The sequence below is a fragment of the Phaethon aethereus genome, assembly GCF_964289735.1.
Source record: "Phaethon aethereus genome assembly, chromosome: Z".
Taxonomy (NCBI): Eukaryota; Metazoa; Chordata; class Aves; order Phaethontiformes; family Phaethontidae; genus Phaethon; species Phaethon aethereus.
The window spans coordinates 29,213,317-29,233,321 of record NC_138577.1 but is presented as its reverse complement, the minus strand read 5'-3'; the positions used below and the strand labels follow the sequence as shown (position 1 = coordinate 29,233,321).

The window sequence follows — 20,005 nt, the reverse complement described above, 5'->3', positions numbered from 1 at the left end:
CTTGTCTCAAAGAAAACAGAAACATACGATATCACATATGATCACAGCAAAACTGTTCTCATTTGCTTTCATGCAACCTTCTTGAGCTCAGCTGCTTATTTTATGCTAGATACCTGAAGTAACACTAACATAAACCTTCTGAAACAGCTCCCATGGCTCAGCCACTAAGAAATCATCTGGATTCCCTTGAAAATGCTTTTTATTCCACACAACTTCGGGGTCTTTCATAATTAAAGGTGAGCAAGAGTTGTTCTAATCTTCACAGGTGGTTAACGGTTATTAAAGGCAGTAAGGGCTTGCCAGAGCACAAGAATTGCACCAGTTATGCCATTTTCCAAAGACCATCTTCCTGAAATAGCAAATCTGCAAAATGAATGTACATATCATACTTACTGTAACAACTGGATATGCTTTTATTTTAAGCCACTTTGCTGGAATTTCAATGTGAAATATCTAACACTAACATCTGCTCTGCAGCTGACATCTGCTCTTCAGCTGACATCTGCTTCTGAATCCTTGTTATTCTTGGTCATTTTTAGTAAACATTATGTCATCATTACATGTATCAGAAAGCAGAGGAATAAATTCCAAGCCATCTAATCACTGTTTCTTCTGTTTTCCTACATATAGATAGTCTAAATTATTGTTTAATTTCTTAACATTTAGCTCTCACTCAGACTTGAATACAGTAACTCCTGCTTTCTGTTAGCATGTTCCTAGAAGAGACTAAAGGCTCACTCAAAGAAGGGACCTAAAATGACATTTAGTTAGGAGTTAGATAATTAATTCCAAAACTGCAATCTTTAAAGCTTCTGTTAAATACCTGCATTGATCTGAGACTGCTTTATTTCATGCACTCTTCAAGTTTTTTGCATTAACATTCTTCAGATACCTAAATTGTTGCTGCTATACAAACCTGCTCAACCAAACTGAAAAGCTGGGACATTTCTTACGCTGCCAGCCACAGAACAGCAACTCCTTCACCTGACTGGCCTAGGGACCTTGATTTGGTAGAGGTTCTTCGGACATGCTTCCTAAATTGGGCTCTATACAAAGTTCAGTGGTAGCTGCTTCTTTCTGTTAAAAGACAGCTAGATACAGCCACTGCCTTTATCATTCTCTTCCCACTTCCCCATCCTCTTCATACAGTAACTCAATGAACACTAAGCTAAAATATGGGAAGCTGAAAGGAGTGTGGGGAGGGGTATTTAAAATAATAGCATTCTTTTCCAAAAGTGCTCAAATTATCAGGCCCCAGTCTTCTTTTTTAACGATGCTCCGGGATGCACAGAAAAAAAAGCAATTCATTAATACAGAAAGAAAAGAAGAAGACTGATTCTTTACAAAAGCAGGATAAAGTTCTACTATAAAATACACACAAGCTATAAGTATATTAGGAAGATAAAAGAGTGCTTGGGAATGTCCCCAGGCAAGTGGCACAGAATAGTTTGCATCCACACCAGCAAACTTTCCTGTGCTTTCGAGCAGTCTGGCTGCAGGAAAAGTGCCCACTGGGAACAGGCCTTGGAACAAGCTAACTCCTGAACTGGGCCTGGAAACCATTCGGGAGCTGCCCAACGTCTGCACCTGTTCTCACAATACTACAGTGCAGGTTAATACTCTTCTGGAATGATTCAAGGCACTGTTTAATTTCCTACTATATATCTGACCATATAATATCTGAAACAGAACTGAAACTGAGAACACTTTGGCTTTCCCTCCCTCAATTTCTCACCTAGGGCTAATGGTTAGGCATTACTGTGATCTTACATGTGACAAAAAAAAAAAAAATTCCTTAAATACTCTTTCCCAGATTACCCTGGGCTATTTGTGAAAAAACAGGGGGAAAAAAACACTTACTGATCTTCAGGATGATTTCTGCTTGTCAAAAGTATTTTTTGAATAAATGCATTTCTCTGTTTTAGAAGTTACAATGTTTATCATAAATTTTCCATGAGATGAATAATTTACATGAACTAGTGAAATATTCAAAAGCCTATTAAAAAGTTAGGACACTAAATCCATTTTTAAGTCATTTACACCTGGTACAAACTTAACTTACTAAAAGCAGGGCAGTGTAAACTCATCATATGGATGCTCTTAGTCTGAAGCACATACCAGTGGAACATGGCAGTCTGAATAGAAAATTCATTATTTTAAATTATTATCTTTTAATTCACTTTTAGTATGTTAAGAACAGACCAGGCCTGGTATCCCAGTTCATGTGAGGTGCAGTGTCTCATCAAATTAACAGAACCACTCACAAGAGCCCAAAAGCTTTTTGGACTCCAAGTGCAACTGGCAGTCAAAGGGACTTGGGTTTCCCTGGGAACACATCACTTATCAAAATTAGGATGAAGTTCTTAAGTCTGCTGGGCAGTTCTGAAAAAAATCATTTGGTGTCATTTTGTCATATCAATGCACTCTGTTTCATATGACTGTTTATTTTTACAGAATAAAATATCCCCCTAGTTATTATTGTTGCTTGGGCATACTGGGATTTCCATCAACACAGATTATTTAATCTGATTTTAAGAGGCACATGTGATTAAAATTTATGCTAGTGTATCTGAGTTTTCAACAGAATAAAAAAGTATTAAAATCAGCTTATTAAAATATTCACTTTATATATTAAATATTTTTAATGTAAAATGGTACATAAATATTTTTTACGTAGCAACCAAGTCATTAGTAATTATTCTCTTCACACAACCAATCTGTGAAAGAAGAAACATACTTTAGAGATCATGTATAAGTTCTGGCATTATTTTTCAAGCCCAAGATCTGTGATAAACATATAGCCCAGAAGAATATCAGAAAGTAACAGAGGAATTTTGGAATTTAATCTTTTAAGAAATCACTTTCTGCTGCTTTCAGTCATGGTGAATATAGATTTTAAGTAGTACATACCCAAAGGCTCTCTTTCTTGTGATGGTAATTCCTGGTCACTAGAAACTGACACTTCTTCAACAAGAAATTTTGACAACTCTGTCCCAAGATATGTAACCTGTACAAACAAATCTAAATGGGTAACTGGTCATTTTACAGAGTCACAGAGTCACAGAATCACTAGGTTGGAAAGGACCTTCAAGATCATCAAGTCCAACCATTAATCCAGCGCCACCATGTCCCCTAAACCATGTCCTGAAGCACCACATCCACACGTTTTTTGAACACTTCCAGAGATGGCAACTCCACCACCTCCCTGGGCAGCCTGTTCCAATGCCTGACAACCCTCTCAGTGAAGAAATTTTTCCTAATATCCAATCTAAACCTCCCCTGGCGCAACTTGAGGCCATTTCCTCTTGTCCTATCACTAGTTACTTGGGAGAAGAGACCAACACCCTCGTCGCCACAACCCCCTTTCAGGTAGTTGTAGAGAGCGATAAGGTCTCCTCTCAGCCTCCTCTTCTTCAGACTAAACAACCCCAGTTCCCTCAGCTGCTCCGCATAAGACTTGTGCTCCAGACCCCTCACCAGCTTCGTTGCCCTTCTCTGGACACGCTCCAGCACCTCAACATCCTTCTTGTAGTGAGAGACCCAAAACTGAACACAGGATTCAAGGTGCGGCCTCATCAGTGCCGAGTACAGGGGCACAATCACTTCCCTACTCCTGCTGGCCACACTATTCCTGATACAGGCCAGGACGCTGTTGGCCTTCTTGGCCAGCTGGGGCACACTGCCGGCTCATGTTCAGCCGGCTGTCAACCAGCACCCCCAGGTCCCTTTCCGCCGGGCTGCTCTCCAGCCACTCCTCCCCAAGCCTGTAGCATTGCATGGGGTTGTTGTGGCCAAAGTGCAGGACCCTGCACTTGGCCTTATTAAACCTCATACAGTTGGCCTCTGCCCATCGATCCAGCCTGTCCAGATCCCTCTGCAGAGCCCTCCCACCCTCTAGCAGATCAACACTCCCACCCAACTTGGTGTCATCTGCAACCTTACTGAGGGAGCACTCGATTCCCTCATGCAGATCATCAATAAAGATATTGAACAAGACCAGCCCCAGAACCGAGCCCTGGGGAACACCACTTGTGACCGGCTGCCAGCCAGATTTAACGCCGTTCACTACAACTCTCTGGGCTCGGCCATCCAGCCAGTTCCTCACCCAGTGAAGAGTAAACCTGTCTAAGCCACGAGCTGCCAGTTTCTCCAGGAGAATGCTGTGGGAGACGCTGTCAAAGGCTTCACTAAAGTCCAGGTAGACAACGTCCACAGTCTTCCCCTCATCCACTAGGCGGGTCACCTGGTCATAGAAGGAGATCAGGTTGGTCAAGCAGGACCTGCCTTTCATGAACCCATGCTGGCTGGGCCTGATCCCTTGGTTGTCCTGCAGGTGCCCTGTGAGCACTCTCAAGACCAACCGCTCCATAATCTTCCCCGGTACAGAGGTCAGGCTGACAGGCCTGTAGTTCCCAGGATCCTCCTTACGGCCTTTCTTGTAGACGGGCGTCACGTTGGCAAGCCTCCAGTCTTCTGGGACCTCCCCCGTTAACCAGGACTGCTGATAAATGATGGAGAGTGGTTTGGCAAGCTCCTCCGCCAGCTCTCTCAGTACTCTCGGGTGGATCCCATCAGGCCCCATAGACTTGTGGGTGTCCAGGTGGTTTAGCATGTCCTTGACTGCTTCCTCCTGGATTATGAGGAGTACATTGTGCTCTCCATCCCCATCTTCCAGCTCAGGGGGCTGAATACCCTGTGGATACCTGGACTGGCTATTGAAGACTGAGGCAAAGAAGGCATTAAGTACTTCAGCCTTGTCCTCGTCCTTGGAGACAACGTTCCCCGCCATATCCAGTAGGGGATGGAGATTCTCCTTGCCTCTCTTTTTGTTGTTAATATATTTGTAAAAACGTTTTTTATTATCCTTTATGACTGTGGCCAGACTGAGCTCTAGCTGGGCTTTTGCCTTTCTAATTTTGTCCCTGCTTGACCTAACGAGATCCTTGTACTCTTCGTGAGTTGCCTGCCCCTTCTTCCAGAGATGATAAACTCTCCTCTTTTCCCCGAGTCCCAGCAAAATCTCCCTGTTCAGCCAGGCCAGTTGCCTTCCCCGCCAGCTCTTCTTACGGCACATGGGGACCGCCTGCTCCCGCGCCTTTAAGATTTCCTTCTTGAAGACTGTCCAGCCTTCCTGGACCCCTTTGTCCTTCAGGACTGTCTCCCAAGGGACTCTCTCAACCAGTGACCTGAACATGCCAAAGTCTGCCCTCCGGAAGTCCATGATAGCAGTTTTGCTGACCCCTGTCCTTACTTCCCTCACAACCGAGAATTCTATCATGTTGTGGTCGCTAAGCCCAAGACAGCCTCTGACCACCACACCTCTCACCAGTCCTTCTCTGTTTGTAAACAGCAGGTCCAGTAAGGCACCTCCCCTGGTGGGCTCACTCACGAGCTGCGTCAGGAAGTTAGTGTTCTCTCTGATAGGTGTAAAAATTTCACTTTTCTTACAAAACTGAGTTTATGCACTTAACAGCCTAATCTGTGTCTGTCAAGATCAAGCAGAAATTCTGCTAAATTGAATTTTAAATGAAAAAAAGCATAATACAACCCATCTGCAAAGCCCTCTAAACTCTTGACAGTATTTTTGCAACATTTGTTCTTGACACCCTGACATTTCAATAAGCTTGCTCCTTTTTATTCTAACTACCTTTCAGCTTTTTCTGTCAGTCTCTTAATCATCTTTAAAACTACTCTTTCAAAGCACTGATAGCTTACAGTGTGGGCATTCCACATCCTCTCAACACTTGTGACTAATTCATCACTGTACAGCTACAGCTATGTAGTTCTTTCTTTGCTGCTTATTCATTAATAGTAAGAAGACTTTTTAAAATTTAGGCTTGTACCCTCTTTTGCTTTAAGAACAGTAAGGACATCCAGACTTGTGAAATTTGTTATTGCTATTTTTGGGAGTAAAATCAGGCCTACCTTATTCCATGCATACTTCCATGTCACAGCAATATCACTCCCCAGTAGGTCTTTAATCCACTGAACTGGATTCTGCAGTATTTGTCTCTTATTGGTTCTGATCTTGCCATTGTTTAAAAGCGTGGCTTTATAACTAAATTCCTTAAAAAGATAAATTAAAAAATAATTTTCAAATCATTAACAAATCTGAATTAACATCCTTAAAACATGAAAAAGTGCTGAAGAACAATATAGCCAAAAAGTTGCAGCTAATCCTGTTTTTCTCTGAAAAAAAGTTAAATTTAATGCCACTATCATAAATTGTGGTATGTAAAATAAGAGGATTTATTCCACCAGAACAAGATATTTTGGCCACACAGACACCACTGTCAGAGGACAAATCTCCCTATGTGTGTTTACCAGAACTGTATTTGCATTATAGTTCTTCTTAGATATAACAAAGCTGTGAATAAATTAATTTGCAGCAGTAAACTGGGGAACTCACAAGAGGTAAGTCTGTGCACCAAGAAATGGTTAACTCAAATGCAATCTGTCTTACATGTGTGGAACAAATGCATGTCACAGTGAAATTCCAGCAATGACTCAAAGATGAAACATATTTGCATAAAAACTTCACTTACATCAATGTATATACCTTACATGTTTTAGGAGGAATATGGCAGTCTTATCTTATACAAAATTAAGTATAATCCAAATTATTGTCACTGCCTCTTTGATAATGCTAATATAGTCCAGTTTGCAAACATATATGCACCTCCACAAGCACAGTTTATAGTTGTTTACAGTTCAGTAAATTATGGTTTTGTTATACTGGTCTCAGTTAGCTAACATAGCTAAATAATGCAAAAATTAGCTGTTGGTAAACTATGTTAGAACTTAGTAAAGTTGCTTAGCATGCATGAGGTTAAACAATCAGAATAAGAAAATGATTCATCAGCAAATATTGAATATCTTCCTACCGTATCCACTGTCTTGAAGTGTCTATAAGAATCTAAATTAAGATGTTTAACCCAAATATTTTGATGAACACTCAATCCAGTTCACAGTTTCATAGCTTAGGTCTACAGCGTTCAAAAACTGCATTCTGCCTACCCACAGCTAACTTTAAGTAAGGATTCTGTACTAGTTGTATGTTGTTATTAAGTACATCCCTATAATGATAAAGAAGGAAACTTTACTGATCGTCTCCTCTTTGCAACGCAGTAGACACTCCCTTCTAAACTTCAGTCTCTCTAGTATGGTCTTCTAGTAAAAATCACTGACTTCTCTACACACGAAACATCAACATTTCAATACAGGGTTATAATTCCTTAAGATCCACATGCATCAAGCTGGTATCACAGATAACAGCCTTGATAAATGACAGTAAGCATAACAAATCATTCACCCTTCCATTTAGTCATCTTGAAGTTCTGAGGAATATTACAGAGGTCCTTTAAAGAAAAGAAGCATATGTATATACCTATGACATGGCCCGACGTAGACACTTGTGACTTACTCACATTGCCTTACGTTACAGAACGCAAGACCACACAAAATAGCCACATTCAACAGAAAACCATTCCCAAGCAGATTATAGGTGCAGAAAAATGAGTCTTTTTTACATTAACCACACCTGGTGAGCTGTCTGAAAAGAACCTTTTGTGTTTTAATCAATATGTTGCCCTGGAAATTAACTAGCTCACAGCTGGGTATTCAGTCAATAATTCCATCATTTGCTCAATACCACATGCAGCGCCCTAGCAGCTGCCTTGCAAATCTGCTCTGTATTTGAAATTAGAGGGGCATGTTTTTGTATTAAAAAAAGGGGTTGTTTTGGGGGGCATTTTGAGGGGGTTTTTTTTTACAAATATGGTTCATGCCAGACTGTAAACTATAGAACCAGCTGGCATGTAAGCAAGTAATTTTGTATATGTTCATGTTTATCACAGTACCATGAAATCCTTGATGTAACATTTCTTTATCTGAGGGACTTGACAGTTGCTTACAAAAATCACATTAAGTCATAAAAATCTTAATGTTCCCCCTCCTCCCAATATGAAAATTAGGTATTACACAATGTAGACCAACCAACGATCCTGCTGACTCTAGCAACAGCAAATGTTAAAAAACTGGTAATACGAAGTTAAACACAAATTTTATATATGCAATAGTGTCTGTTAAAATTATGGGCTGGCAGAAGACATCATCCATAGCATTTTCCTATAAAATTCATAAAAGATTATCTGTAACCAATGAATACACATTTTCAATACTAAGTGCTGAAGATGCAGACTAAACCATGAGAACTGCTGTTTCCCCATTTGAGTGTGAGGGGTTTTTTCATTATATGCTAATATTAACATTATTGTATCTCAACAATTACCTGCAGTTTGAATTCTAAAACATTTTCTCCTGGCTCAATTCTTCCCAATTCAAGTAGATCTATCAACTGAAGCTTTTTCCTACATTTTCTTCCATACCTCACTTGGTTTTGTTCACATTCCTGATTACTATTGCTCTGGGAAGATTTATCACCGAGGTTTATGGGATAATCTGTATTTGAGATAGGATTTGTAAGCATGGAGTTGGCATTAAATGAATTCTCACTACTCTGAAAGATCATTTGCTGCAGAGTATTAGGGAAGTTCTTTGTAGAGGTTGACAAAATTACTTTCTGCTGCTGCTGGAAAGCTTCTTTCTTATTTACGTATCTGTGTACATCATCTGTAAGAATCTGCTGGTAGTCACTGCCTGGCTGACAGACATTGTTATTGACAACAGTGCTTCGGGGTTCCACAATATTTAATGCATTGGTCCCTGAAGTGGGATTTAAAGACTTGTTTCCTTGTTCTGCAATTGCTACACAATCAATGTCTCTTTGCTGTGAGCACTTTACTTTAGCAGTGGAAACAGTAGGTCCTGAAGGCAATGTCACTACTTCTACAGCATTTGTCAGCTTTGCCATGTTGTCGAAGGGATATTCTCTTACCCTGTTTTTGGATGCCAAAGCATGATCAGAAGCCTCTTTGCTTCTAGTTGCTTCTTTATCTGCTCCTGTCTCATCCAAGCAGATGTGTGGATGTTGGCTGCATTCCTGAGCTGAAAATCTATTTTCTAAAGAGAGATGTGCTTCTACTCTGTTTCCATTAGGCATGCTGGCACCAAGCCCCATACTAAATGTAACTGCATCAGGACACATGATTTCATCAGCAGTTAAACTTTGTCTTTTATCATTTCCAGTAGAAAGAACTAAGTTTGAGATTTGCTTCTCTGAACATGATGCACTGAACGCTTGCTTTGTTTTTCTGTAATTTTTTATTTTCTGGACTAATTCTTCCTGGTTTTGGGCAAGAGTCAACAGATTCTTCTGCCTAGAAGCAAGGTTAACCAATTGGTTCCTCAGAGCTCCTTTTCTAACAGGTTCCACTGAAGCCCTATAGAAAATAAAAAAAGTAATAATAAGGACACCAGAGTTACTGTAAACACAAAATAAAACCAGTTTAATAGACATAACCCACTAAGAACAGGAATATGTTTAAAAGGACTCTGTCAACACCTAAAGTTTGAACAATCTTTTTATCACGTATAAAGTTTATAGTTCAAATCACAGGCTTATGTACAACTAACTGCAGAATCATGTCTAGAAGTAGGATGCAAACAGTCATAGCCTTGTCCTCCTATACCACCCTTAATTAATAGAATTGAAACTGGCTCTGTATTATCACTGGCTGCACTTTTATCACCATAAATCACAATAGTTCATTGAATTCAATGCCTTTGTGGCTTTAATTTGGAGCCTTTTAAAATGACTTCAGGATGAGCTACTGAAGGATGATAGTATAAGAAATTTTTTATGGTGTACACAACAAATCATTTTGTGAAGCCACAACTATAATAATACCATATGACCGTTAGAAAAGAAGACAGAGAAGTTTAGGATGTTGTATATTAGTTTGGGAATATCTCCCCCTTCATCAGACACTGCTTCCTAGCTGAGCTGGTCTCCCTGTGAGACTCCTTCCCTGGGGGACTTTACCTCCTTCCTGCTGGAAGGGACTTTCCTTATTTTCCTCACTTCTTTCGCACAAGATCCACCAGCCCAGCATAATATTCTTTTCTCCTAATTCCCCTTCATGAGGCAAGTGATTGCACTACCACTCTGGCACCATGCTGGGAAAACAGAGCAGTACCACAAGGTGTGGGAAAAGGAATAGCAGCATACTTTGTTTTTAATTCTACTCAAAGCAGTGGTGCCATGCAAGTAACACCATCCCAGTCTTGGAAAAGAGAGACTGTTGAGCAGGTCAGGACAGAGGTGCAGCAAGACTAATTTGGTGCAGAACAAGCCAAAAACAGTGTGACAGTATTGGTGTCTGTACTCTGATATTGCTTGCTATCACATAGGTTTAGAATCCATGATACTGTCGTGGTTTAGCCCCAGCTGGCAACTAAGCCCCACACCCGCTCGCTCACTCCCCCACGGTGGGACTGGGGAGAGAAGCGGAAGAGTAAAAGTGAGGAAACTCGTGGTTTGAGATAAAGACAGTTTAACAGGTAAAGCAAAAGCTGCACACACAAGCAAAGCAAAACAAGAAATTCATTCACTACTTCCCATTAGCAGGCAGGTGTTCAGCCATCTCCAGGGAAGCAGGGCTCTATCACATGTAATGGTTTCTTGGGAAGACAGATGCCATAGCTCCGAACATCCCTCCACACCTTCCTTCTTCTTCATCCCAGCTTTATATACTGGGCATGATGTCATATGGTATGGAATACCAATTTGGCCAGCCTGGGTCAGCTGTCCCAGCTGTGTCCTCTCACAGCTTTCCATGCACCCCCAGCCTTCTTGCTGGCAGGCCAGCATGAGAAGCTGGACTGTACTCAACTGCTTAGCAACAACTCAAAACATCAGCATCTTATCAAGATTTTCTCATCCCAAATTCAAAACATAGTCTCACACTCACTTCTACGAAGAAAATTAATTCTATCCTGTCTGAAACCAGGACAGATACAATGAGTGTATCAGCATATAGTCAATTACTGATATGAGTAGGCCTTGACAACTATGGACTCCTACACAGGCCAGTGAGGCTCCACACACTTTTCTAGCAATGTTTCTTCAGGGAAGTTTTATTGTTTTATTGCTATACAGGTACAGAAGAAGGGGCAACTGAAGAGGCAAAGATAACATGAAAGGCAGAGTAACTTACAGCCACTAACAAAAATCATTCAATGCTTTTTTTTGCTTATTTTTCTTAGGTGAGAGATACATCTTAATATCTTCAAAGGAACAGACAGAAATGGAAAAGTATTAGTAGCATCTCTCCCTGAACCAACTAACTGAACAACAGAAAGATGGAAAATGAGATGATGCCTCCTGATCTTCTGTACATTTATATATTGTGTGGCAAAAGCTTATATGCTAATTAGTTTAAAATAAAATGTTCAATGTATAAATAATACAAAGGAAATTTAATGTAATTCAGCATGTAGCTCATTACTGTTGATGGATAGCTGTTGCATTAGCTGCAGGGTATCTGCAATACCCAGAAATATTTATCACTTCACTCTGGAATAGAGTTTCACTCTCGATATTAGAAGGCAAATACGTTTGTGTAGATATTAATTTTACAGTTCTTATTTCTTAATTCAGTCACTAGTTTGCTCACAAGGATGATTTGGAACTCTAACATCTCTTCACATAAAACTCTCTATTTTTTTTTATTACTTGTGTAATCTATGTATCTTACATTTTATAGCTGGCAAAATGGTCTGTGACAGAAATGTTTCAATCTTTTTGCTCAATCACCCTTTATGGTTTGCTGTGGAACTACCTGAAAGCTGTACACTGTTGCTTTTACATGACCGAACAAATACTGCTCACACAAACATTGATGTAAACATCCTCATCAGATGGCCTAGAAGTATCCATTGAATATGATGCTACACTGTTAGCTGAGCACTCACTGCATGACCAGCATTCTGGTAGTCCCTCTTAAGAAGGAAGTAAAAAGAGGCCTTGTGAGAGTTAGCCGCAGGAAGCTGAGAATTCACACAGTCCATGCTCACACTGAGGTGAGCACTCCCAGCTCACATTTGAAGTGTCCTCCCAAAAAAGAACGTCTGCAAGCATGCTTCAAGCCATTGCTCTAAATGTCTCTTATGGGCTGTTGGTTGAACAATCCCAGCCTAGGAGTGCTAAAGAAACAAAACTGTAGGCAGGGACACTTACTTAAATGTAGTGTCTGAGGTGCTGCTGCTTTCCTCCATGAAACTGCAAAAGTAATCTAATTGCTCAGTACCTCCACTTCCTAATTTCTGTTTAGGTATTTTTCCACACTTTTTGTATGTTCACTATCTAATTTCAATGCTCACTGTGTGCAGAGTAACCCATTAGTATGTGTTAGCTAAACCCCTAAGTTCTTATATGTACACTCTTAACCGGAGGTAACTGAAGCCAATATGGATCGTGCTTCCACAAAATCAGAATGAAAACCACATAGTTTTTCTTTCACGCTACTGTATGCTAACTTTCCAACAATCTCTATCACTACTGATATAAAGAATAGCTTCCTATAAATACAATCCTTGTATTCTGCTTACTTACCTGCATTTTTTAGCAAGTGTATCCCTTTCTGTTTTCTGTTTTGCAAGCATTTCATTCAAAGTATCTTGCATCTGAGATGGCCTTTGGATATACATATCTGTCCAATATTTTGATAAAATCAAAATGACGATGGCAATAAGCAGTAGAAAATAATTATAGTAATAACATTTTAAATATAGTAAATACACAGCCTAAGTATGAAAATATTGTAACAGCACTACCTTATACTGTCATGCATATAGATAGCTCTTTACAAGTAGAGTACAGGTAGAGTAATTCTTCATAGGAAAAATTACATACAAGTTTAACTTAAAAGGAAATAGCCCAACTACTGTAAAATTTTGAAGTGCAATGTCGTGTCTTGAAATTTTCAATTTCCAATTTTCAATGTCTTGAAATTACTAAGAGAACAGGATAGATTCAAGAACTGTCCTATGGATGATAAGCACTGAAACTTCTGAAGTTCTTTGTGTTGCAAGGAGCTGCATAACGTAACAATTATATGTGAGGCTACCCTCAGAAGTTACACAATCTTAACAAGGCGGCTAAAATTTTTATGTCTGAATTATCATAAAATAGTTTAATGAGCTTAGACTGTTCCAAGTTACATATAATAGTAAAAATATACATATCTGAGTTTTACACAGTTTCAAATCCATATTATAAAATAAAATAAAATAAAATAAAATAAAATAAAATAAAATAAAATAAAATAAATTATTCAGTGTCCCCTTTTTTAGCTATATTTTTGTAAAATAAGAAAAGCAATGATAAATCTTTTTTATATGGTCTATTTGTTAGCCATATAATGTAAGGAAGAGCTCAGAAGTCATGACCAAGGGATACCACAGGGATAATATGCTAAACATGTAATCTGATTCATGGAATTCTAAAACAGTAAATATGAGCTTTTCATAATCATAGAAAATGGGAAATTACAGGATTAAAAATTGTTTAAAAATTGTTTCCCCAAATACGTTTCATGGTATCCATCAGTATTTACTTATTTATTAAAATAGAAAAATATGAAAATATTGCTCTTATTAAGGCAGCTTAACAGGGAATTTGAATTTAGTATTACAGTAGGCTGTATTGCATGCAACGACCTTGAGGACTTTATCTACATTATAAGTTTGTCAATGTACTTCTACATTCTTGTTCAGTCTTGTGCCTCTTCACAAGTAATAACTATGATTTAGTTTAAGAGGTGCTAGATTATTAACACTTTTGTCAGTAGTGGTAAGAGATCACCATGTTAATTCCTCTCTTAGCCCTAAACAGGAAAAGTCTAATAATTTTATTTTTCTCATTTACAAAATTGCACTGATCTCTGTCTATAGGCTTCTGCCTATTTTATCACCTACCTGTTTGTCAAGCATTTTTCAAGAAAACATATCAATTTTAATTAACAGTTCATACACCATAAATTTGAGTTGGAAGCTATAAATCTGCATCATTCCATATTTCACATTTATTTTTAAAGGGATAAATTGACCATTTTAAATATAATTTGAAAGCTCCATCCTATATTCAGGAAAACAAATTTTAAAAAAAACATCTTGCTTTCTGTCAGGAAGCAAAACTGTTTCATGGGCATAAGCTGCTCCAGAGTAAACAGCCCTGCCTAGATGGTAAGGTCAGCTGAGGAGAGAGACTTTGGTCAAAGGTATTCCTGCAGCAAGCTTTGCCACTGGAACTGTCATGGCACAGACACAATAGATTCAAACTGCTACACAGCACCAGCATCACAATCTCCTAGGAAGTCAGTGTCACTTAGTAGGCTCCTGAGATTAATCTCAAGTGAGAATTGATAGCCAAAGACCAATTACACCTCTGGGCACCAGCATTTCTGAAACTGTCCATCATCCACAGCGTCTGCCTTAAAGATGTCTCTTTTTTGCTTCATAAATTATTTTGGGCTCCTGAAAGTCCAGCCACACTAGAATGAAAATGCTGCATCTATTACTTTACACAAAGACATAGCTGTTCTTGATCATGGAGGGGCTCGAAGAATCTCATGTACTTGTAACTGAATAACATTGCCAGCAGTGTGCATTCTTATCTAATGACCCCTTTTTATATGATTAGGTTGACTTGAAACACATGCCTCCAGGCAGCATGCTTCCCTTTTTTGTCATCCTATTAATTCCTATGTAAACAGGAAGTACTTCAGGAAGCGCAGTTAGCTGAGAGCTGTTACTGAAATCTTATTCTCTGAAGCCGTATTTTCCAGAGGAGATACTCAAATATATTACATGCAATACTATTTCAAAAATAATTATATTACCAAAGATATTAAAAAAAGAAAAAGTGAAACAACTTGAATTTATGTCTACCTGCATCTTTGGAAGTTCTCAATTCAAGTAGCAACAATTCTTTTTGCTTCTCTTCTGCATCTTGTATGGCAATGACAGACTCCTGTTAGCAAACACAGAAATCATAGCAAGGAGTAGAGCCAAGTGCACCATATAAAACACAGGCCATGATGCATGGCCTCCAGGATAAGTATTGATGGACTCAAGTCATTCCAGGCAGGGAATTACTGTGTAAAGGCAACGAGGGCACTGGTAGGATAGATGTAAATAGTGCCAAGGGTATGCTCTGCAAGGGGCTGTCACAGTCTGGTTTTGCACAGGCATTCAAACTAGTCCATGCTCAGAGTCCCACCTCTGAGCACACTGCAGGGATTAGACAGTGATTTTCACTATGACAGCACCACCTAGACAATGTAGACATAGCCTACAGATATCCACAAGTGCTCTCCTAACATACAACTTTGGCAAAAATCTTCCTGGGTGTTTTAAATTAATATTAAACAATTTCTAAATACCTTCATTACCATGAAGAAAAACCATTACTCTTTCAAAAAGCCACTTTGGAAATGTCATGAAAAGCCTTAGGATTCCTGATCATCTTCCTATTCATACAGGCAATAAGAAATGTATGTAAGTATTGACTATGGTTTGCACAGTAAGTCTAAGTGCACAGGAATCATGAACAGAAAGAAGTGATAATATACACACTTATATACTGTAAGCCACAGCTTATATACTGTAAGCCTCTGCATGACGCTGTTTTTTACATACATTCTAAAGTGTTCATTATTTAAATTCTATTTTATGTTACTCGGTCAGTAAATGACACTATGCAGTACTACACTATAAAGCAGTTTAACAAAACTCTATTCTATACTTACCACACTGTATTTCTCACGTTGTGGCTCCAAAGCTGCATCATCATTTTTACAGTAGCTGCAACAATGATATTTTGTTCTTCTGGACCTAGAAGGGTATTTCCTCTCTTTGCAATTAAGAAAAAATAAATACAATTTTAAAATAATTTGCAGGAGCATCATAGGTTACATTAGCTAATATAGGTTACAAAAATGCAATGGCAGATCACATCATAGAAAAGTATCTTGTATATGCAAATGAGATCAAATTAAGCAGCATAAGGAAATAAGTCTTTAAAGCTACCATGTTGAAAAACACAAGGTTCCTGTGAAAGGAAATATGGATAATAAGAAAAATCTGAAGAGCCAAATATGTCCTTATAGCACATTTTCTCAGGGGAAAAAAACCCTCATGTATCCTATTTTCTGAAAGTTAGTAAATAAATAAAATTCATTAGTTTAAATTGAGTTAGAAGTATCAGTGCCAGGCAATATGCAGCTCTGCAAATCAGCAGCATTCTAATGTACAGTTTTAATTTAACACTACAGGGAAATCCTGATTTACATTATGAAGCTAACATACCTGTAACTTCAACAGTTTCAACAGGAAGTACAGAGTCCATAGAACTGTAAGACTTCAGCAGTTCTTTCATTTCATCATCACAAGCTTCATCCAAAGCACTTTTCCCTGAACAATCCCTCTCACAGGGATTTGCTCCATGCTGTAGTAGAATCCTTACTGCCTATTATATGTTATTATTATTTGTGTTGTGATTATTCTTGTTGTGAACTTGTAATACAGCTTTATGTGTTGTATCTATCATAAGTCACAAATAATAAAGGTACAAATAAGTTACTCTAAAACCTGTTGCAATTCAAGTTAAACAAACAAGTTTAATTTACTATTATCAACACAGACTAGTATCTTACACTTCTAATTTTTACATTAAAATACAAAAATAATTTACAGCTTGCCAGTAAACCTACCATATTTATGGTACTGTTATAGAAAGCAATTATAAAACCTCATATATCTAAATAAAAAGGAAGTGGTCAATTGTGTTAAGACCAAAATTCAGAAAAGAAGTGGATTTTTTTTCTTCAGGTATTTAATAGTGGTTTTATTTTTCAGTTACATGCATTGATGATTTTTTCCTAATTCTAAATCACTTGCAAGTCTGCTTAATTGTAAAATGTGTAAATGAGATTAGTGGTGTCAGTGGAATCATCTACCCCTCAAAATTCAGATCATATGAAAGCATTGACGAGGTCAGAGTTTGGATGTTAAAGAGTTTTCATACATACGAGTTCTCATCTTTAGCATTTCTTCTTCTTTCTTACATTCAGAATGCTGTTAAGTATCAGAAATTATCAGAAAGGTATACCCTATAGATGTTCTTAATCTTCTCCATTGGTTTTCCCCCACAAGAATAGCTTCTTCGCCACTGAATAACAGCTTACGCATTTTCCAGAACCCTGCTGATAATTTGGCACCAGGCTTGTGAAATCATCCCCATCATTTTATCTTTGCTCACAGAAAGAATAGATGTGATGAAATATCAGCTCTGACAGAAATAGAAGCGGTATGTTTGAGCCAATCTGGCATCATCTTTTTACGCTCCGTACCCTGGAACTCACTGGGCCAAAACAACATTTATTTGTTCATTCAAATAAAAGGCAGACATTTGGCTGAGCTTGAGCAGTACATTTATTCTATCAGTTAAGCATGTATTTAAAGCTCCTTATGTGACTTAAGTTTTCTCACCATGCTTATTGGAAACCCCAAGCCCATGCTTAGTGCAAGTCCCACTGTACATTTGGGGAACTAGGTCACAGTTCCACAGTTACCTATGCCCATCTGTGCTGGAGTTGCCCTAATCCTACACCATCCACGATGGGCGACCCAGGCCCATTCCTTCCTTTACACTAGCACAGTTCTTACATGGGGCGCGGGGGGCTGTTCTAAACAGAGCCTGCTTTTGCAGGATTAGTTTTCCATCTGTTGACCTCCCTGAACTATTTTTATCCATGATCACTGAAGAGCTCATGACAATGCAAGGGAAGAGGTAAGCTCACATGTCCAGGCAAGGGACTAAGGTAGGACTGCAGCATCTGGGACAGAGGGCCTCAAAGTGTAATGGAGCCACAGCCTAGCTGTCTACACGCAAGATTCATGACCTTATTTTGGGGTCTGGATGGACTGGGCACAGATTTACAAAATGCTCAACAGTTCAGCTAATCATCATATTCTGATTTTTTTTTTTTTCTCTGTAGATTATGGATTATTTAGGGCTGATAAACTGGCCGTCACCCAAGAGTAGAGAGAGAAAGCAAGAGTAGAGAGAGAAAGTTGGTCTCAGCTTAATTTTCCTCTCAAGCCTACCTAAAGGCACTACAGTCTTGCAGTATAGATTAGGCATATAAGGGACCACCCAATTGTTCTTTATAACAATGTTTTAACATATTGTCTCTGGTTTCTCTACACAACATCGTTGTGCAAACTTATGCAGTGTATTGCTTTGTATCTTTGAATGCCTTCCGACAGAGATTCTGGATGAGATGATTCTTCCAAAGGAAGTATGTTGGTATGAGTCAAGAAAGGACCCAGGTGAACTGCTCAGGGCAGGTACCATGACCAAGATACACTACAATGAACGATGAGATTTCCTTGAAGAGATCAAATCATCCATGAGCTGCTCTGCTGGCAGTCATGCCTTTCTGATCCCACCTCCTTGCTTGTTTTCTGATTGATTTCTCTTGCATAAATGCTGGACTTTTAATTCAGTGAGCTTTCTGAGTGCCCACTGAAATCCTCAGCTTTTAATGTAGGAAAAATGTATCAGATGTAGTGTTTATTTATAGCAGTGATTTTCTCTTGTTCTTGTGCTAATGTAATTTTGTCATGTTCTCACTGAAATGGAGGAGGAAGACAACCCAAACTACTGCTGCAAGACACCATCAGCAAAACTCCCCCATGTAGGGTTACCTCTTTATGGCAACTGTTCCCAGAAATATTTTTTGACAGTTGACTCTTTAGAAACAACACTCACAGGTAAGAGGCCACTAGCAGGTGACTGCTGTTTGACGCAGGCAATCTTCAGTGCTCTTAAAAATGTGTCTCTTCCTTTGCCTGTTGAAAATACTTCACAATCTCCCCCACACTCATAGAATAAAACTTAAATTGAGATGGATTTTCTTAACAGTAAATTGAAATATTTTTAAATAGGAATGAAGAAAACATTTAGGGTTCAGAAAAGTTCGTAAAAGGAAAAAATTATAACTGAATGTGCTTTTAAAATTTCAGATCTGATAATTTCTTTGGTTATTGTGATACTTTTTTCACTTCAGTGCAGCCACTCCTAATTTTACTTAATGTAGAATCTCAGAAACATAGAAATGTTCGGACTGGAAGGGACCAGTTAATGAAAAAGACAGTTTATTTTTAAACAGCAGGCCTAGGGTTTTTCCTTTACAAAAAAGAAATTTTTTATGATGATAGTGGTGAGACACTGGAACAGGTTGCCCAGAGAAGCTGTGGATGCCCCATACATGGAAGTGTTCCAGGTTGAATGGGGCTTTGAGCAACCTGGTCTAGTGAAAGATGTGCCTGCCCACAGCAGGGAGGCTGGACCAGATGATCAAATTGAGAATGCTCAATTTCAGTATTATTTTTAAAAAGCCCAATACATGGGAGAGAACCATAGGGAGCTACTGAATTTTTCTGATTTGTCCACTGGACTGAAGAAGTCAACTAACTGTACAATTTCAACTGTCACTATTGAAAAATATTTCTTTCTCTAATTTTGATCTCTTTAAAGAATATTGGTTTATTTCCTAAATGCCAATCTACACTAAAAATGTATTAGTAACCTTGACCTTCCTTATTTAAACCAGGCTTTTGCTTTGCTGACCCTCTGCTGGAAATCAGGCTCAGAAAATCTACTGTAAAAGAAAAATGTACCTCCAAATAATTGCCAGAAACAGCATCATGTATTGGCAAAATACCATTCAGGCTTCTGCTGTTAACATTAGCACCGGCTTGCAGTAATTCTAAGATCACTTCAGAAAATCCCCCATTGGAAGCTTCATGAATTGCTGTCCAACCTAATAAAAGCAAGATGACACACAGAGCATGCACCTGATTTGGAAACATCCATATAGATCACTAATCAGTGATTATACACTTTGCTGCATTTGCTGTACTGTAAGCAACAGACTACTCTCTTCAAGATAAATTTTATACAAACAATCATCTTGAAGTGCCAAGGTAAATTATTTCCTGTGTAATTCAGTTTACTTTAGAGAAAAATATACCCAGT

At 38.7% G+C, this 20,005-nt stretch overlaps 1 protein-coding gene across 1 annotated transcript in view; it reads right to left on the bottom strand.

Annotated features, from left to right (window-relative positions):
• Window positions 1–20,005, bottom strand: part of ANKRD31 (ankyrin repeat domain 31) — a gene marked incomplete at both ends in the record, with an annotated part of 73,491 nt that overhangs the window by 10,956 nt on the left and 42,530 nt on the right. The window contains 8 exons of the mRNA XM_082013282.1: window positions 2,911–3,007; window positions 5,926–6,066; window positions 8,291–9,341; window positions 12,515–12,611; window positions 14,851–14,932; window positions 15,711–15,789; window positions 16,266–16,429; window positions 19,648–19,790. Of these exons, the coding sequence (XP_081869408.1) occupies window positions 2,911–3,007; window positions 5,926–6,066; window positions 8,291–9,341; window positions 12,515–12,611; window positions 14,851–14,932; window positions 15,711–15,789; window positions 16,266–16,429; window positions 19,648–19,790 (1,854 nt within the window). The remainder of the gene's footprint in view (window positions 1–2,910; window positions 3,008–5,925; window positions 6,067–8,290; window positions 9,342–12,514; window positions 12,612–14,850; window positions 14,933–15,710; window positions 15,790–16,265; window positions 16,430–19,647; window positions 19,791–20,005) is intronic.